This window comes from Bos indicus x Bos taurus, chromosome 7 (assembly GCF_003369695.1).
Source record: "Bos indicus x Bos taurus breed Angus x Brahman F1 hybrid chromosome 7, Bos_hybrid_MaternalHap_v2.0, whole genome shotgun sequence".
In the NCBI taxonomy this organism is placed as follows: domain Eukaryota; kingdom Metazoa; phylum Chordata; class Mammalia; order Artiodactyla; family Bovidae; genus Bos; species Bos indicus x Bos taurus.
Genome location: NC_040082.1, coordinates 4,120,707 through 4,136,031, shown reverse-complemented (window position 1 = coordinate 4,136,031; position 15,325 = coordinate 4,120,707). Strand labels below are relative to the sequence as shown.

The 15,325-nt window shown below is 44.6% G+C and overlaps 1 protein-coding gene across 2 annotated transcripts in view; it reads right to left on the bottom strand.

Annotated features, from left to right (window-relative positions):
* The window catches only part of EFNA5 (ephrin A5), a 289,572-nt gene that overhangs the window by 50,712 nt on the left and 223,535 nt on the right, over nucleotides 1-15,325 (bottom strand). For both annotated transcript variants that reach the window (XM_027545480.1, XM_027545479.1), the window contains exon 2: nucleotides 1,741-2,033. In XM_027545480.1, coding sequence (XP_027401281.1) covers nucleotides 1,741-2,033 — 293 coding nt within the window. The remainder of the gene's footprint in view (nucleotides 1-1,740; nucleotides 2,034-15,325) is intronic.

Sequence of the window (15,325 nt, the reverse complement as noted above, 5' to 3'; positions counted from 1 at the left end):
TCAAGACTTTTACATGTTTTCTCATGACTAACGACTGAAGTATGTACTGAAATAATAAAACTGGTACTGTTCAATTTCCTCTTTAAATTCAACTGCAATATAAGTGAGAGTGCCCTTGTGATGGGGAAATCCGGCTTATTAGAAAACTCTGTTTTCTGGAGAAGAAGAGGAGCTAGAAATCCTTGTAGGTTTAAAAAGTGTGGGTGAGGCGCTGGTTGCGGGGGAGGACACTGGGGTTGAAGCAGTGAGTCAGAAAACCAGGAACATTTTGTTCTTTATCTCGTCTGCAGTGACAAGCAGCTCAGCACGCAGGGAGGCCCTGCCTGGCTCAGCACTTCCTGATCATCCCAAGCAGGTGAGGCCCCGCCTCCCCTGGTTCCCACGGCTCCCGGCACTCACCGGCCTTCAGCACTTTTCCGTTTCCACTTTCACTGCCGGCTTACAAGTCTGTTCCCCATGAGACAGTGGCTCTTTGAGGAAAGAGTGTCTTTTAATTTTGCACACCATCCCCCTCACCAAATTTCTTAGCCATGATAAAGCTGGTCAGCACACGTCCTTTAGACCGAAGTACCCTGAACATTTATTACCTTCAGCTGACAGAACACTTGGGCAAGCCCAGATACCTTAAATATCTCATCCACCTGCAATGCGGGAGACCTGGGTTCAATCCCTGGGTTGGGAAGATCTCCTGGAGAAGGGAATAGCTACCCACTCTGGTATTCCAGCCTGGAGAATGCCATGGACTATACAGTCCATGGGGTCCCAAAGTGTTGGACATGACTGAGCGACTCGCACTAAGTATCTGATATAGTTAAAGTCAAGTCCAGGCACACAGCAAGATGCCTGACTTAGGTATTCCTACAACCCTGCTAACTCAAGCATGGTCCATGGACCAAAGCAGTATCACCGGAAGCTTTCCAAACACCACATCACGGGTCCCACCAAAGACCCCCTGAATCAGAATCTGCCTGATAGCAAGATTCCGAGGTGACCTGTGCACAGTGAGGCTTGACAAGTGTTAATATGACCAGTATGTAGCCTCAAGACACAACGGTGTGTGGGATGGCGGACAATACAGGCCACGGCCACGTGATTAATACAGAGGTCTGCGGGGAAAGTTTTAGAGGTCTCTCAGGACAGAGTCTCTTAACACTCACAGCTTACTTATACCAGCTCCCTGGGAACCCTTTCTAGATACTTCTTCACGCTCTTTCCTGTTTAAAGGCACAGCTGCTCTTAATAATTGTCTTTTCTCCTTGGTGCAAAGAGAGTATCTATCGTCAGCGTGCCAACGTGTGCAGGAGCTTTGGCTTCCTCCCTGAACATGTGATGATTGAAAGGATATTGGTGACACCTGAATAAGAGATCTGATGACTTCAAGCTGTGTAAATTGAATTATTTCCTTTAATTTTTCTTTCAGGAATCTCTTTTTCTTTTCCTGAGCTTTGGGGAAGTCCCAGCACTTTTCATTTAAAAGAAACACAGGTCAGCAGTGGTTCACTGAACAGGCTGACATGCAGCTTCGCACAGGGAGAGGCGCTGTGCCTTAATCTAATTTGTGCTCCCAATTTCCAGCTAATGTATCAAGGGGTCCTGGTGTATGCATTTACAAGGGGACATCCGTAAGGCAGAGTCCAGCTCTCTGCAATTCTCTGAAACATGGCTTAAAAAAAAAAAAAAATTAGTCTGGCTTCTTGTAGCTGCCCCCTAACACACACACAAAAATCGCTGTGTACTCACAGATGTAGAAGTATTCCCGGCCTGGTCTGAATTCGAATCCTAGAGAAAAGGGTGTGAAGAGCTGGAACTTTTCAGAGAACTTGAGCGGTCCATTTGGAGAGTGAGGCCGGTTACACTCCCACCTCTTGAACCCTTTGGACGTGTGGTCGCAGGCACTGTAGCCGTCAAAGTTCACCATGTAGAGGACGTAGCGCTCCGTCTTGTCTTCCGGGACAGAGTCCTCGTAGTGAGGACAGAAGACGTCCAGGTAGTCGTTGATGCAGACGTCGATGTGGTAGTCACCCCTCTGGAACCTGTGGGGAGAAGAAAGCGATGCGGTTATTCAGGGAGGAAAGGCTTCCTGCTTGGAATCAGTGGTTGAAGGCTCCAATCATGCTCAGGTTAAAAAGATTTATTACAGCAAGTGTTTATTTGGGGCCATATGATTTGAGGAAGAATTAATGCTTTTGAACTGTGGTGTTGGAGAAGACACTTGAGAGTCCCTTGGACTGCAAGGAGATCCAACCAGTCCATCCTAAAGGAGATCAGTCCTGAATGAATGTTCATTGGAAGGACTGATGCTGAAGCTGGTCACCTGATGGGAAGAACTGACTCATTGGAAAAGACCCTGATGCTGGGAAAGATTGAAGGCAGGAGGAGAAGGGGATGACAGAGGATGAGATGGTTGGATGGCATCACCGACTCGATGGACATGAGTTTGGGTAAACTCCGGGAGTTGGTGATGGACAGGGAGGCCTGGCGTGCTGCAGTCCATGGGGTCGAAAAGAGTCAGACACGACTGAGTGACTCAACTGAACTGAACTGATGATTCGAGGCATAGTTTGACATGTTGCTGTTCCAAATCTTAAGTACAGCGAGCCATTCTTCAGAGGAATTGTACTGTATTTATTCCAAATACCTTGCCAGTGGAGCACCTCACTTTCACTTTAAGTATTAAAGGTACTGATAGACTGTTTTCCTTTCTTTGTTAAAATCACATATATATTGAAGAAAACTTTTCATATTTCTAAAGCAGTGTTTCATTTAATAAACGTTTTTGAATAATTTAAAGAATAAATGGTATTTGTTATAACTGAGAGCCTTCTTCATTTCCTATGCAAAATGTGGAAAATGAGAGGGATAAAATTGAGAGAATTAGAATCATAAAGTTTAAAAGTTGAAAATTAAATTCCTAGAACACTTCTACTTCAGAGGCAAATTAAACCCAAAGGCATAATAATGAAGCAATGAGCCACTAAACTAGACCCAGAATGGAGACTCTGGATCCGAGTTAGGTGTCTCTCTTGGAAAATCTGCTTTGTCACAAACTTGTTTTAGCCACTCTCTGTTTTGATGCCCTGCCCCTTTCCCTATTAAATTGAAGCCATGTAAGTCAAATGCCTTTTCCCCTTATTTCTTTCAGCTTCACAGGCTGTGTTCTAAAAGGGCTGGACCGAGAAGCAGGGAAAGGAACAAGTCAAATGCAAAGAGCAAAACCACAGCGGCCCCATCCTGAAAGAGTTAAAAGGTATGCTCACACACACATCACCGCACACACCCCCGTGTCTGCTTCAATTCTTATCTTAGAAAAGTTTTGCTTATTCGTTTTAACTAAAGTGCCTTTCGCCATCAACTGAACAGCTTTTCCCAGGACCCAATGGTGTGTGAAACAGGAATTGTTATGTACGCAACTTTCTAAAATCAGGGTGGAAAAGGCCACAAAAGCCCTTTGTTTCTAGCTGGTGAGGAAATTCTTCTCTGAGCCCTTGGAGGGTCATGATAAAACTACGTTACCACTGAAATACAGCGCCCATAGAGTCATACAATCTTCACGTCAGTCTCAGGGAGAACACTTCCCAGCAACGGTGAGCTAGTCTCTTCCATTTTCGGACATCGCTAGATGTTAGCAAGTTTCTCCTTATATTGAGCATAAATCTCCCTCTGTGTGATTTCCATCCAGGGGTTCTACTGCTGCTGCCTGAGACTGCAGAGAGCAAGTCTCATTCCTCTTTCGTCAGGTAGTCCATAAACCACCCGGAGACGTCAGCTGTGTCTCTGGACCCTGCTTTCTCCAGACTTGAAAATCCTTTGTTCATTTCTGATAGAATTTCCAGACTCCTCCTCATTCTAGCATTTTGACCCTCTTCACGGCTTTTAGTTTGCCACTGTTTTCCTTAAAATGTGGCCCCCAAACATATCGAGGACCTCTGACAGGTTGTGGTGAATGCTGGTACCTTTGCTCTGGATGCTAAATATTCATCGACAAAGTCGAGATTCCTTCTGAAACACCACTGTGCTAACAGCGGTAGAGCTACTTATTTTGAGTGAGTAGAACAGGATTTAAGGACTTGCTCTGCTGCTGACTGAGCAGGAGCGTCGTAAGCCATCCTGAGCCTCAGTTTCCTCACGTGTTAAGTAGAATAATAACGAGAATCCACCTTGCTGACCTCACACGCCTGCTTCAGACCTCGGACGAGGAAAGGTATCAAAAGTACATGTGCATAAAAGGCATCATTACTATTAACAGGACAGATTAAAATGGGTAGATAACAAACTATTGCTTTTTAAACAGTGGCAGTTAGCGCATAAAGCAGAAATAAAAATAATCCCCGGGTTTCCCTTTTTAAAAATCCTGGAAGAAAGGATGTCATGTAAAAATCCTAAATTCTATCCTCAAATATCAAATGGTCCTCAGAAACTCCACTTTCTCGATGCTTTTGAAAAGCAGCATGCGGATGTCTGCAAGAGAAATAAGGGAAGGTGGCCAGATCACTTTTCCGTAAGGGGGTCTCAAGGTACATAACCATTTGTAAAAACCAAGGACCCCTCGGAAGGACTTATTTCCTTATATTTACAGTGATCACGAAGGCACGTTTACTTTTTTCCTCATTACCGGCAGACAACGATTTGTCAAGATGCAAGGAAGGCCTGCGCTGCTTTTAAAAGGTTTTTGAACATCAAGGTAACATCACTGCCAAAGTACAAAGAAAAGACACCACAACATTCAGATAAAAGGGAGCTCCGCCGTGAATCACCGGCACTGGGAGCGCGCTGACAGACCTGGCTCGGGGCCCGACAAGCGCCGCGGCAGAAGGCAACGCCCAGAGGCACTTTATATTATTATATTATTATTATAGATTTTAAAGACATTCAAGGGGGAAGTTGTTCCGTTCCCCAAGACGTGCCGCTCATCTTAGCTTCTACCAGCCCTCGACCCGGCTTAGAGGTGAAAAGGAAAAGCATTGCCATGGCCCGCACCCACTGTGTGACTGCTTTATTCTACCAATTGGCAGGTTTTCCTGCCTCAAATTTAGCTACCTTTTCTAACTTTTATCCTTGTTAATTCTTCGATAATTTTGATCAACAAACCATGAGACCGAATACCCACTTTACACTGGGTTGACCAGTTATCCTTTTCTGGAGATAATTTACTTTGTGTGGGGTGTTAAGTGAATCACTCTGGAGCTAGTTTTATTTTTTCTTACCTATTTTTTCAAGATGTTTCTTTTTTTCCCCCTGTTTTATTATTCTTTTTTTTTGAAATTTAAGTATTTTAGTTTTATGGCCACATAGCATATGGGATCTTAGTTCTCCCACAAGGAGTCGAATCTGCTCCCCATCGTTGGAAGTGCGCAGTCTTAACCAATGGACCATCAGGGACGTCCCTGGAGCTGGTTTTTAAATATGAGAGTATCTCAGCAGTTAGTACGGATATCCTTCTGTGCATATGACAAAGAAACGATTATGATTTACCAAAGAATCAACCTACACTTCTGTTTCACATATTGAATTTGCATAAATTAGTTTACTAATGTAAATTTCAAAGAATGGACATTGTGAAGATAAAAATAATGACAAACCGGAACTCATAAAAGGCATCTGTATGGTGCAGCTAAGTACAAAACAAAGGAAGGTTCAGAGTTAGTCCAATACTTTCCCAATTATACTCTTCAACTACAAAGTGGCACTGAATCATTCTTTTCTGGCCTTACTGTGAAGAAGCCCACGTGTATGGCTAATATTATTGAGTGGTTATTACATTACACTCATTGTCTCAATGTAATCTCCATCACAATTGCACAGAACAGACACAGCCAGTGCACTGAGTCAGAGATGAGGAAACCGAGATTACGAAGTCAAGCAGCATGCCTAACATCACAGGAACAAACAGGGCGGAGGCAGCATTCAAACCCAAGCAGTCTGACCTCAGAACTGAGACTTGATTGCTAAAGTCAAGTTCTCAAGTCTTCTCTGAATGTTGCCAGAGGAATGATTCTCGCTCTGCACGGGGTTTCAGTTCTCTCCTTCATTCAGTGATACAACAAACATTTGTCGTGTCCAGAATCTGCTAGCCTATGGCTTTACATATGTTGTCCCATGAAATCCTTATTGGGTAGTTACAATTAGTTTCATTACACCAACGAGAAAATGACATTCAGAGAAGCTGTGATCCACTGCGTTGTTCAGTCGCTCAGTCATGTCTGACTCTTTGTGACCCCGTGGACTGCAGCACGCCAGGCCTCCCTGTCCATCACCAAGTCCCAGAGCTTGCTCAAACTCATGTCCATTAATTCAGTGATGCCATCCAACCATCTCACCCTCTGTCGTCCCCTTCTCCACCTGCCCTCAATCTTTCCCAGCATCAGGGTCTTTTCCAATGAGTCAGTTCTTCACATCAGGTGGCCAGTGTATTGGAGTTTCAGCTTCAGCATCAGTCCTTCCAATGAACACTCAGGACTGATTGATCTCCTTTAGGATGGACTGGTTGGATCTCCTTGCAGTCCAAGGGACTCTCAAAAGTCTTTTCCAACACCACAGTTCAAAAGCATCAATTCTTAAGCTCTCATTCTTCTTTATTTAAATTCCGCCCCCAACGCCGCCAGGAAACAAGTAGCAGAGTTAGAATTTCACCCCTAGCCTGAGGGGCTCTGAAGCAGGTAACTTCTGTCCTAACCATAATGGCCTGAATTACTGGCTATAATTCCCCTTGTCCTGTTTAGACTGATCTTCTAGGAGGGGCTGCTACAAGGGGCCAAGCCCTGCTCTCTTTCTCCCTAGGTTGATCCCAGACTCCTGCAGGGAAAGCTGAAGGGTGCATCAGTGTCTGAATAAGTCCCAGATCACAAGGTTAGCTCCGGACTTCCGCGCATCCTCCCAGTCTTTCACAGGGATGAAGTGTTGTTAGGCTCTGTAGCCATTCACATAAACAGAACTTTTTTCCATCAGGAAACTCCTTTCAGGAGCTTTAGTTTATGTTAAATGAGCAGAGTCACCTCTAGGAAGCATGATTACACATGCCAATATTTACAAATTTCATGGGAAGCCCGCCACTGCTTGAACACATTTTTAAGTTTCTGGGACATTTTCTTATAAATGTCTCCTCTTTAACTCCTAGTCTTTAATTCCATCCCTTAGACTTGTGGTTCTCTACCTCTGAAACCACTGCATGTTATGAATTGTTAAGAATTCCTGGCTGCATACAACAGGCCAACAGTAATTACAATACGATCCGTCCTAAATTACCACGGTGGTTTACAATGTGAAAGGATGCATGGTTGCCACCCTTAGAAAAGTGATTGTGTTTGAGTGAAATGATTACTGCTCTGGCTCTGCTCTGATGACACAAGTCCCAGGTGCCGGGAGGCATCTCGTGGGCGTAGAGTTACGGCCCCTGTCCTCCACCGGGCTGCGTGGCTACTGAGGTCAGTGTTCCGTGTAATACACAGCAGTGTGTATATTTTGTTAGGACAAGAACACGCTGTACACATTTGTCAAAATTTGGCAGTAGACTGGTTGAGAATGTCATCTATATTGTGAAAGGATCATTTTAGTTAATGAAGAAGAATAAAATTCAGCGTGGCAACTAATTCTTTGTAATCAATTCACCTACTAAAACGAATTCTGCAATTCATGATCGTTTTGATGACCTAGAGGCTGCCTGGAGGGTTGGGTAAAAAAAAAAAATACAGTTTTGGGGCAACTGACAGCAAAAATAACAATGAAAGGTTATTTCATTGTTCGAGCTACAAAAGTCTCTATGCAGACAAGTGTGTTTGTCTTATTTTTCCTTCAGTGTTCACTTGATGGCATTTCACAGTTAAACACAGTTTTTGTGATACATTTAAACTACTGAAAATATCTATCTCCTTATTTAACATGTCTGGAGAAAGGGAATTGCAGCTTGAGTCTTGGAATTCAGATGAAATCAGGACCACAGAGGTGAAGTTAAGAGTTGACAGGCTGTCTTTTCTCTTAGTTAACAACAATGTACCACCAGGTTTCTGCTGAAAAAAGGACCCAAACACTGTTTGATGACCACAGGTAACCTGATAGGTGGGGTTCTGCTCCCAACTAAATAATTTCAAACGTGGGTCACTCTGCGGGGGACGCCTGGTACCTGCCCACTGCAGGCCTTGACCTCGAGCGGACGTTCTCAGCTTACACTGACCTTGGTTCCTCTTGGCTCCGCCAAGGAGCCATCACCTAGCTTCCTGTCTCAGTGGGTGGTTTTGCACATCCTTGCCCTTCCTTCCTCCTCTCCCACCATCTGCGCTCGTGGTGCGGACACTGAGAGCCGGGAGGCTGCGTCCACAGGACGCGCAGTGGGTGCTCTGGGCTCAGGCTGCAGAGAAGCGGCAGCGTCGCGGCCTCCGAGGTCACCTGCAGCCACTTGCCCCTGCAGTGCTCCTCCTCTCATGCCATCTTCCTTTGCTAAAGCCCAAACATACTTCATTTTCAGTAGCTGGAAAAGAAAGGGTATGGGGTACATTTAAAATGTTCTAAATTGGCCTTTAGCATATGTTGCTAGCGCAGCAGAGAGCCTGCTTCCAGGGAAATATGTACCAAGGTATTTTATCAAGCAGTTCCTGAGTGAAGTTTCTTCACTCCATAAATAGAGAAACAGCGTTACTGAAAGGAGACAGGGTGGCTGTTAGAGGTTAGGAAGCTGTGAGGCACTTTCATCCCCATCTCGTGGAATGCTCTAACGGACTCAGTGATGAAAATGTTATTTTTCATGAGCTGGATAGTTGATGATTACATTTTAAATGTATTTTAATCTGTCCAGGCAGTGATTGTCTTAATATTCCTATTTGAACCGGACTACAGTGTCACTTCTTTAATTACGGGGCAACTTAACATATTACATTCTGAAATTGAAATGTAAAAGAAGGATATGATTTATGGTCAAAGATTAGGCAAATTTATCAGCTCAGGGTTCCTCCCAAATTTTAAACTAAATCTAGAGTGACTATGTCTTGACAGCACAGCCTTTCAATTCTATTATGGATTTAATTTGAGAATAAGATGTCTCTTTTTAACCAGAAGAATTTCTCATCTGTCCTGAAGGGCCTAGTGGGCTCAGCAACAGACATGGAGTTTGGTTATCAATATGTTTTGGGAGGAGATGGGCAGGACGCGTTCTCTGTTGCATAACATGCCTCTTCCTGTCTCCTTCTGTTACTCCTTTCAGCACAGAATGCCAGCCTTATGGCTTTCAGTTCCTAAAGCTGAAGACGTTCTTTTTTTGTTTTCCCGCAGAGGTTAAAGTGAGAAATATAAACAGCAAATCAGACTTGGGGTGGATAAATCATGTTCACATCACTGGGAGCTAAAGAAATTTGCTTTGCTGATTTTAAATGTTTCTTCTCTCACACAGGCTGAAACATGCCAGTCTTTCAAATGTATTGGTCACTGACCTTCCTTTTTAGTTCTGAGATATCAGAGTCATAAACAGTTGTACCGATACCAGGCCAGTTGTTGAGGCTGAATGAGATACAGTACACAATGACCGAAATCCATCATTCCTAATCCCGCTCTTTCAGGCTCTAGAACATAACAAGAAGGACTAAAATCCTCACAAAACTGAAGATTTACAAGTTAAAAGAAGACCCAGTCGAGGATGAATTTCAGATACATCTTCTACATATTCTTGTGCAGTTGAAAGGCTGTAGGCCACAGCACACACTCTCACTCAACGAAGCATACAACTCTGACAAAATATTTAGAACCCAGAGCCAACTCCTAGCTCTGCTTATCCATTAATGAAAATTCCAATGACGTTCTTACACATGCAAGCTGGAAGAAAAAAAATAAATGTTTCAGTAATCATGAATTCTGCAGCGTGAGAGCTTTGTCTTCAGTTCAGTAGCTGTTGGTGATAAGAATAAGACGTAATTTTCTTGGCCAGATATTTAGAATTTATTAGTGGCTTAGTATACTAACCTGTCCCTTTTCTTCTCTGTGTGTGTGCTTTAAAAGCCAGTCATTTAAAAATCACTCAATTAACGCTAATTACTCATCTCAAATAGATGGACCGAAATCTCAAATGCCTTGTGCTTGTTGCTTTTCTAGTACAAGTCACTTCGGGCTGAATGACTTTTTAAAATTGGAATCTCCCAGATGGAGTACCTGTTTCAAATACAAGGCCCACAAATGTTCTGTCCTCCAGTGTTTTAACTTGTTTGGAGTTTGTTTTATTAGCTTGACTGAGGAGCTCCAAAGGAAACAAAGCATTAAATTGGCAGAGCCTAAACAAGACTTTCTTTCAGGAAGGGACCCAGAGCTTTGGGTGACAGTCTAATTGCCTCTAAGCCCCCAAAGAGGCCTCGGGCTTGAGGTAAGAATGTGTCGACATCAACAGGCTAAATCAGCCAAAGAATTAAGCAGGCAGAGTCCCACAGACCTGACACGTCGCAGACCACTGCAAATGGTTTTCTAAAAGGGATTAAAATAAAATAAAGAATTATCGTCTGGCAATCGGTGTGTGACATCACGGTGGTTTCCACCACGCAAAACGGGCTCCTTCTTGACTCCTACTGGTCAGGAGCTTCCAGACCAAGCTGCCCTTCACGTCCAAAGTTATCCAGAGTCTATGGGGTGTCGAGCACATGGAAAGAAGCAGCTGCCACACACACCCAGATCCGAAAACAGATGCAGGAAGTCTGTTACCAGGTTGTCCAGCCACCGTCCTGGGAGAACAAGGGCCCAACAAACGGACTCTGTTCAGGGCATAAGGGGGCAGCGAGTCAGTCACACCATTCAGCTGCCCAGCAAACAGCGTGCACACACACGGCCCTTTTGTATCCTACAAGGATGGACTTACCCAGCCCAATTTCAGGCCCTTCCTAGTTTCAAAATTAAGAACAATAACCAAAGAGCCACAGTTAATGTCCTTCCTACTAACCAGCTCAAATAATGATTTCATGGTCCTTACCTACTGCTGTACAAGCAGTAAAGAAATATTTATATTATTCCTTACCTACTGCTGTATAAGCAGAAAAATTAATATTTGTATTAAAGCTTGATGATAACCTATTAGAATCATTACCATCTAACTCTGAAATATGGCCTGACTTTTCCAAAAAACTGGGGTGGGGTGTCCAAGATCTACATGGCGTGGAGCTAATCTCTATTAGTTTATTATTAAATGAACAAACACAAGCTGGAAGAAAGAGAATAAATGTTCTATGGCTTTTTTTTTATGTTTGGTCGTCACTGGACCAGGGTAAGCTAGAACCTTGCAAAGCTAGGGCACGATAGTGATACTAGAGCTTTATACAAAGCTTCAGGGTGCAAAGCAGAAATTATTGCTGTTTCCATGCAAATCGGCACATGAGACGGTAGCTACTGTCACTTGGTGTGGTTCGGACCTTGTGGGCAGTGGGATACAAATCTGGAGAGACAGAGGTGATCTGGAGTGGTTAGGAGGTAGGCGGTAAGTAGTCAGAGAAAATACTGAGTGCATTCAAGGTAAATGCACAGATGTGGGAAAACAACAACAACAGCAGCGCTGGCATAGCACTTGGGGAACCACCCACTCGACGGACGTGAGTCTGAGTAAAGTGCGGGAGACGCTGATGGACAAGCAGGCCTGGCGTGCTGCGGTCCGTGGGGTCGCCAAGAGTCGGACACCACTGAGCGGCTGAACTGAACTGAGCGCTGAGAGCAGATCACCAGAACTACTATGACTCTAGGATTTTTACGGGGGCTTCCATTCTTTACATAGAGTGTTCCTTGAAGGTGATTCTGGAGTTTACTCATCTTTGTATCCCCAATGCTCATCATGGTGTCTGTACATAGAGGTGACTTGAGGGACATCCCAGACAGGAAATCATAGCTGATGGACATTAGAAGCAACACTTAGAAGCAGACCAAACTTTGCGAAGTGCCCAAGAACCTCCTTCTGTGTTCTGGACCCCAGTATCAAATGTTGATAAGAGCCAAATAATACGACAGACAAAGGTCAAGACCAGGAAACGAAATAACAGCCAAAGGCAGAAAGGAAAATGATAATCAGGCCTGTTGTTCAAGCAACGCTAGAGAATCACGCCTAGCCGGGTAGACAACTTAAGCACCTAAGGCAGAATGGAAGTTTCTCTCGTCATTAAGTCCTCTATTCAATTACCATTTATCGGGGTAATTAAACACTGGAAAGTGATGCCAGGCTAATTGTTAGATTATGATAATTACATGTCTTTGCTATGCTACAGCTGATCAAAATAAGATGTGGTCCCGTGCTCTTAGCTGGAGCTGCTCTGCAATTGTCAGACTTGCAGGGAGCACAAGGCCATTTATTACTAATTCATTACAAATCAGGCAGAGAAGCTTATTATTTGTAATGCTTCTTTCTCTCCCCCACACACAGTCTCCTGGAACAGGACTCCCCAAAGGTTAAGAATAAACTGCCGCCTCTCATTGGCCCATTTCCATCCCAATTACACAGCTGAGCAGCATTGGGTGCCTGTATTTGAGAGGGTTCATCAGCCGGCTTCACAAAATCCTACAAGCGCCTATCACATTGGCAGGAACACCCAAGGCTCCCTTTCAGCCGCTGCCAACCCTGTGCTGCTCTGAGCTGTGTCCCAGCAACCACAAGCTGGCGATCCTGAGAATCTTTTGGTTCCGAGGCTCCCTTCTGCTCAGGTCAGGCCTGGACCAGGCTGGGGTATGCCCAGGGTCTGCCCCAGTCCACAGGAGTCACAGGGACCAGAGTGTGCCTCTGCTGTCAGGACACCCAGCCTTTGTTCCCCAGGCCCGGGTCACGGAAGGAAAGCAACTTTCTCATCACCTCAAAGCTGCCAAAGCATAGCTCAAATCTTTGTAGAAAATCACTAGAACCAATCCCTTGTCCTTGAGCATTCCTGGGTGTTAGAAATCTCCCCTCCCATCCCTCCTCTCTTGGAAGGAGGGAAGGCAAACTGGCACTCGGCTATGTCCTGGGACTTCTCAACTTTCCCCTGCGACCACCATCAGAATGTGCTCACATGGCCACTGGTGGGGGCGGAAGCATCAAGTGTCAGGTCAAAAGTGGACTACAGAATTCCCACGTCAGGATGTGCTTCTCTTGGTTTTCCCCTCCTTTTACTTGGGCAGTATTACAGATTGAATGTTTGGGTCACCCTCCAATTTATACGTTGAAGCCTCAACCAGCCTGTGATTGTGTCTGTAGATACACATGGAGGCAATTAAGGTTAAATGAGGTCACAGGGGTGGGGCCCTAACCCAACAGGATTAGTGTTCTTCAAGAAGAAATGCCAAAAAATGCCCCCCACCCCTTACCCATCTCCACTCTTCTTTCTTGTGCCTCTGCAGGCCAGGAAGAGCACTCTTCTCAGAAACTGACTCTGCTGGACCTTCATCCAGAACTTCTATCCTCCAGAATGATGAGAAAGTAAACTTCTACCCTGTAAGCCAACAAGTCCGTGGTATTTTGTCATGGAAGCCTGAGGAGGCTAACACAGGCCGTTTGAAAGTTAATTAATGGTAGAGTTGAGGCTGTGTGCTATCGAATCACATCCCTGCCAGGGACTCCAGAGACTCAGAACCACCGAATACCAGCAAGAGAACAGTGGCCAGGAAGAGGGGGAGCAAGGGAGGCCCGAGAGTGCTGGGAAGGCCTGACGGCAGCCCACACTGCCCTGCACGCCGCAGACACTGGATGTCCACCTGCTGTTCTGAGTAGGTCGCTGGTCTGAGGGGAGATGCCACATTACACTCCTGCGTGAGGATAGTTCCACCTCTGAAATTAACTCATGGCACCACGAAAATGACTGTATTATCACCCAGCAACTGTGTTATCTCACTGTTTCAGCAAGGCTTTCACCCAAAGATAGAATGAAGGGTGTTAGAGAAAAGTCACATACTCCATTTTAGCTTTCCCCAACCCTGGAAATTAAAGCAGAATATGCCACCGCCTTTCAAAAAAAAAATCATATTAAGTGCGTTGTGGGGACCAAACACACCGTGAGGTACTTTGTTAACACCAGAACACATGAAGCTGTCATTTTACACAGGTATTTACTGGGGGCCTGTGGCTCAAGGCTGGGGAGCTGGGGAACAAGGGTATTTTGGTTCATCACATAAAATGGTTTTATACTACTTAGTATTATTATTTCCTCCCCACACTCATTAAAAGCATATTCATTCATACAGCTGGATCCTCTATTTACTTTTATAGCCTGGACCACAGAAAGATATATGCAAGAATAATGCAATCATAAAAAATAAGAAACTAATTGCTCTATCCCAAGAAAACATAAGGGGGAGAAAGAAATAAACAATTCACCATTTATGTCTCAGAAATAAATCTAAGCACTTTAGGGGATTCTCAAGTGCTATAATATCCCTGCCTCCTTAAATGCTTGTCTGTCTCAGTGACAGAGAATAGACTTGTGTTTTTCCCTGCCCCCTCCATTCTAGCAAGCTCTGCTTTCAAAGTGTCTACCTCGGAAAAGAGCTGTAGTTCAAAGCAAATGCACATGACCCTCCTCTTGAACTTTCAGAATTTTTGGTCCTGCTACAAGCTCTGAACGAGCCACTTGGGGAGATTGTGGGATTTCAGAGGGATGGTTAATGCCAAGACACAGAGATGATGAAATAAGAGCGCGATAAGGGGCCTGCCAGGCTGGATGACAACTCAGCACCGAGGGCCTTGAGAGGACGGGTCACAACTGGCTTTCTTCAGCACTCGACAGTACAAGCCCAGACCTCAGAGTTTTTTCCACGAGCACGTTAACACTGTATTCCTGTTCAAGTTCAACGGAGAGAGAATGTGAACTACGACTGAGTCATTAACTCAATTCTGGTGCGCTGGGTCAAAAAATGACAGAGGCATGAACGAAACCTATGGGAGCTACGACATGGGCCTGGAACGGAGCACAAAATCTGTATCTAGGGTAGCGACAAATGGGACTATATCACACTGTTTATTTACAAAACAGGGCACTTTCACTGATGTTTTAAGTCAACATCTGAGTACCTGCTCTGTGTGTGACAATTATTTAAAATCACAAGGCATTTGGTGTTCTAAAGGGAACGTAGATTTTCCTCTATCCTAAACATAAAATATATTGAAGAGACAAATGTAAAATATACCTTTCCCCCCATCTCTGGGAAGTGAAAGGGTAACCAAACAGGGAATTCACTTTAGCGCCCTCTCAGATTCTCTGTGTCAGGTACCCTGGAGCTGAGAAAAGATTCACTGCAGCCAAAACCCACCCAAGGATGTTTTCAGGAAGCCAGCCATTAACTGAAAAGCCTGAGTCCTGGTCACTGAAAGTGCTGCCAACTATGGTCGTGTGAACATGACTAGAGAAAGGACCATGGG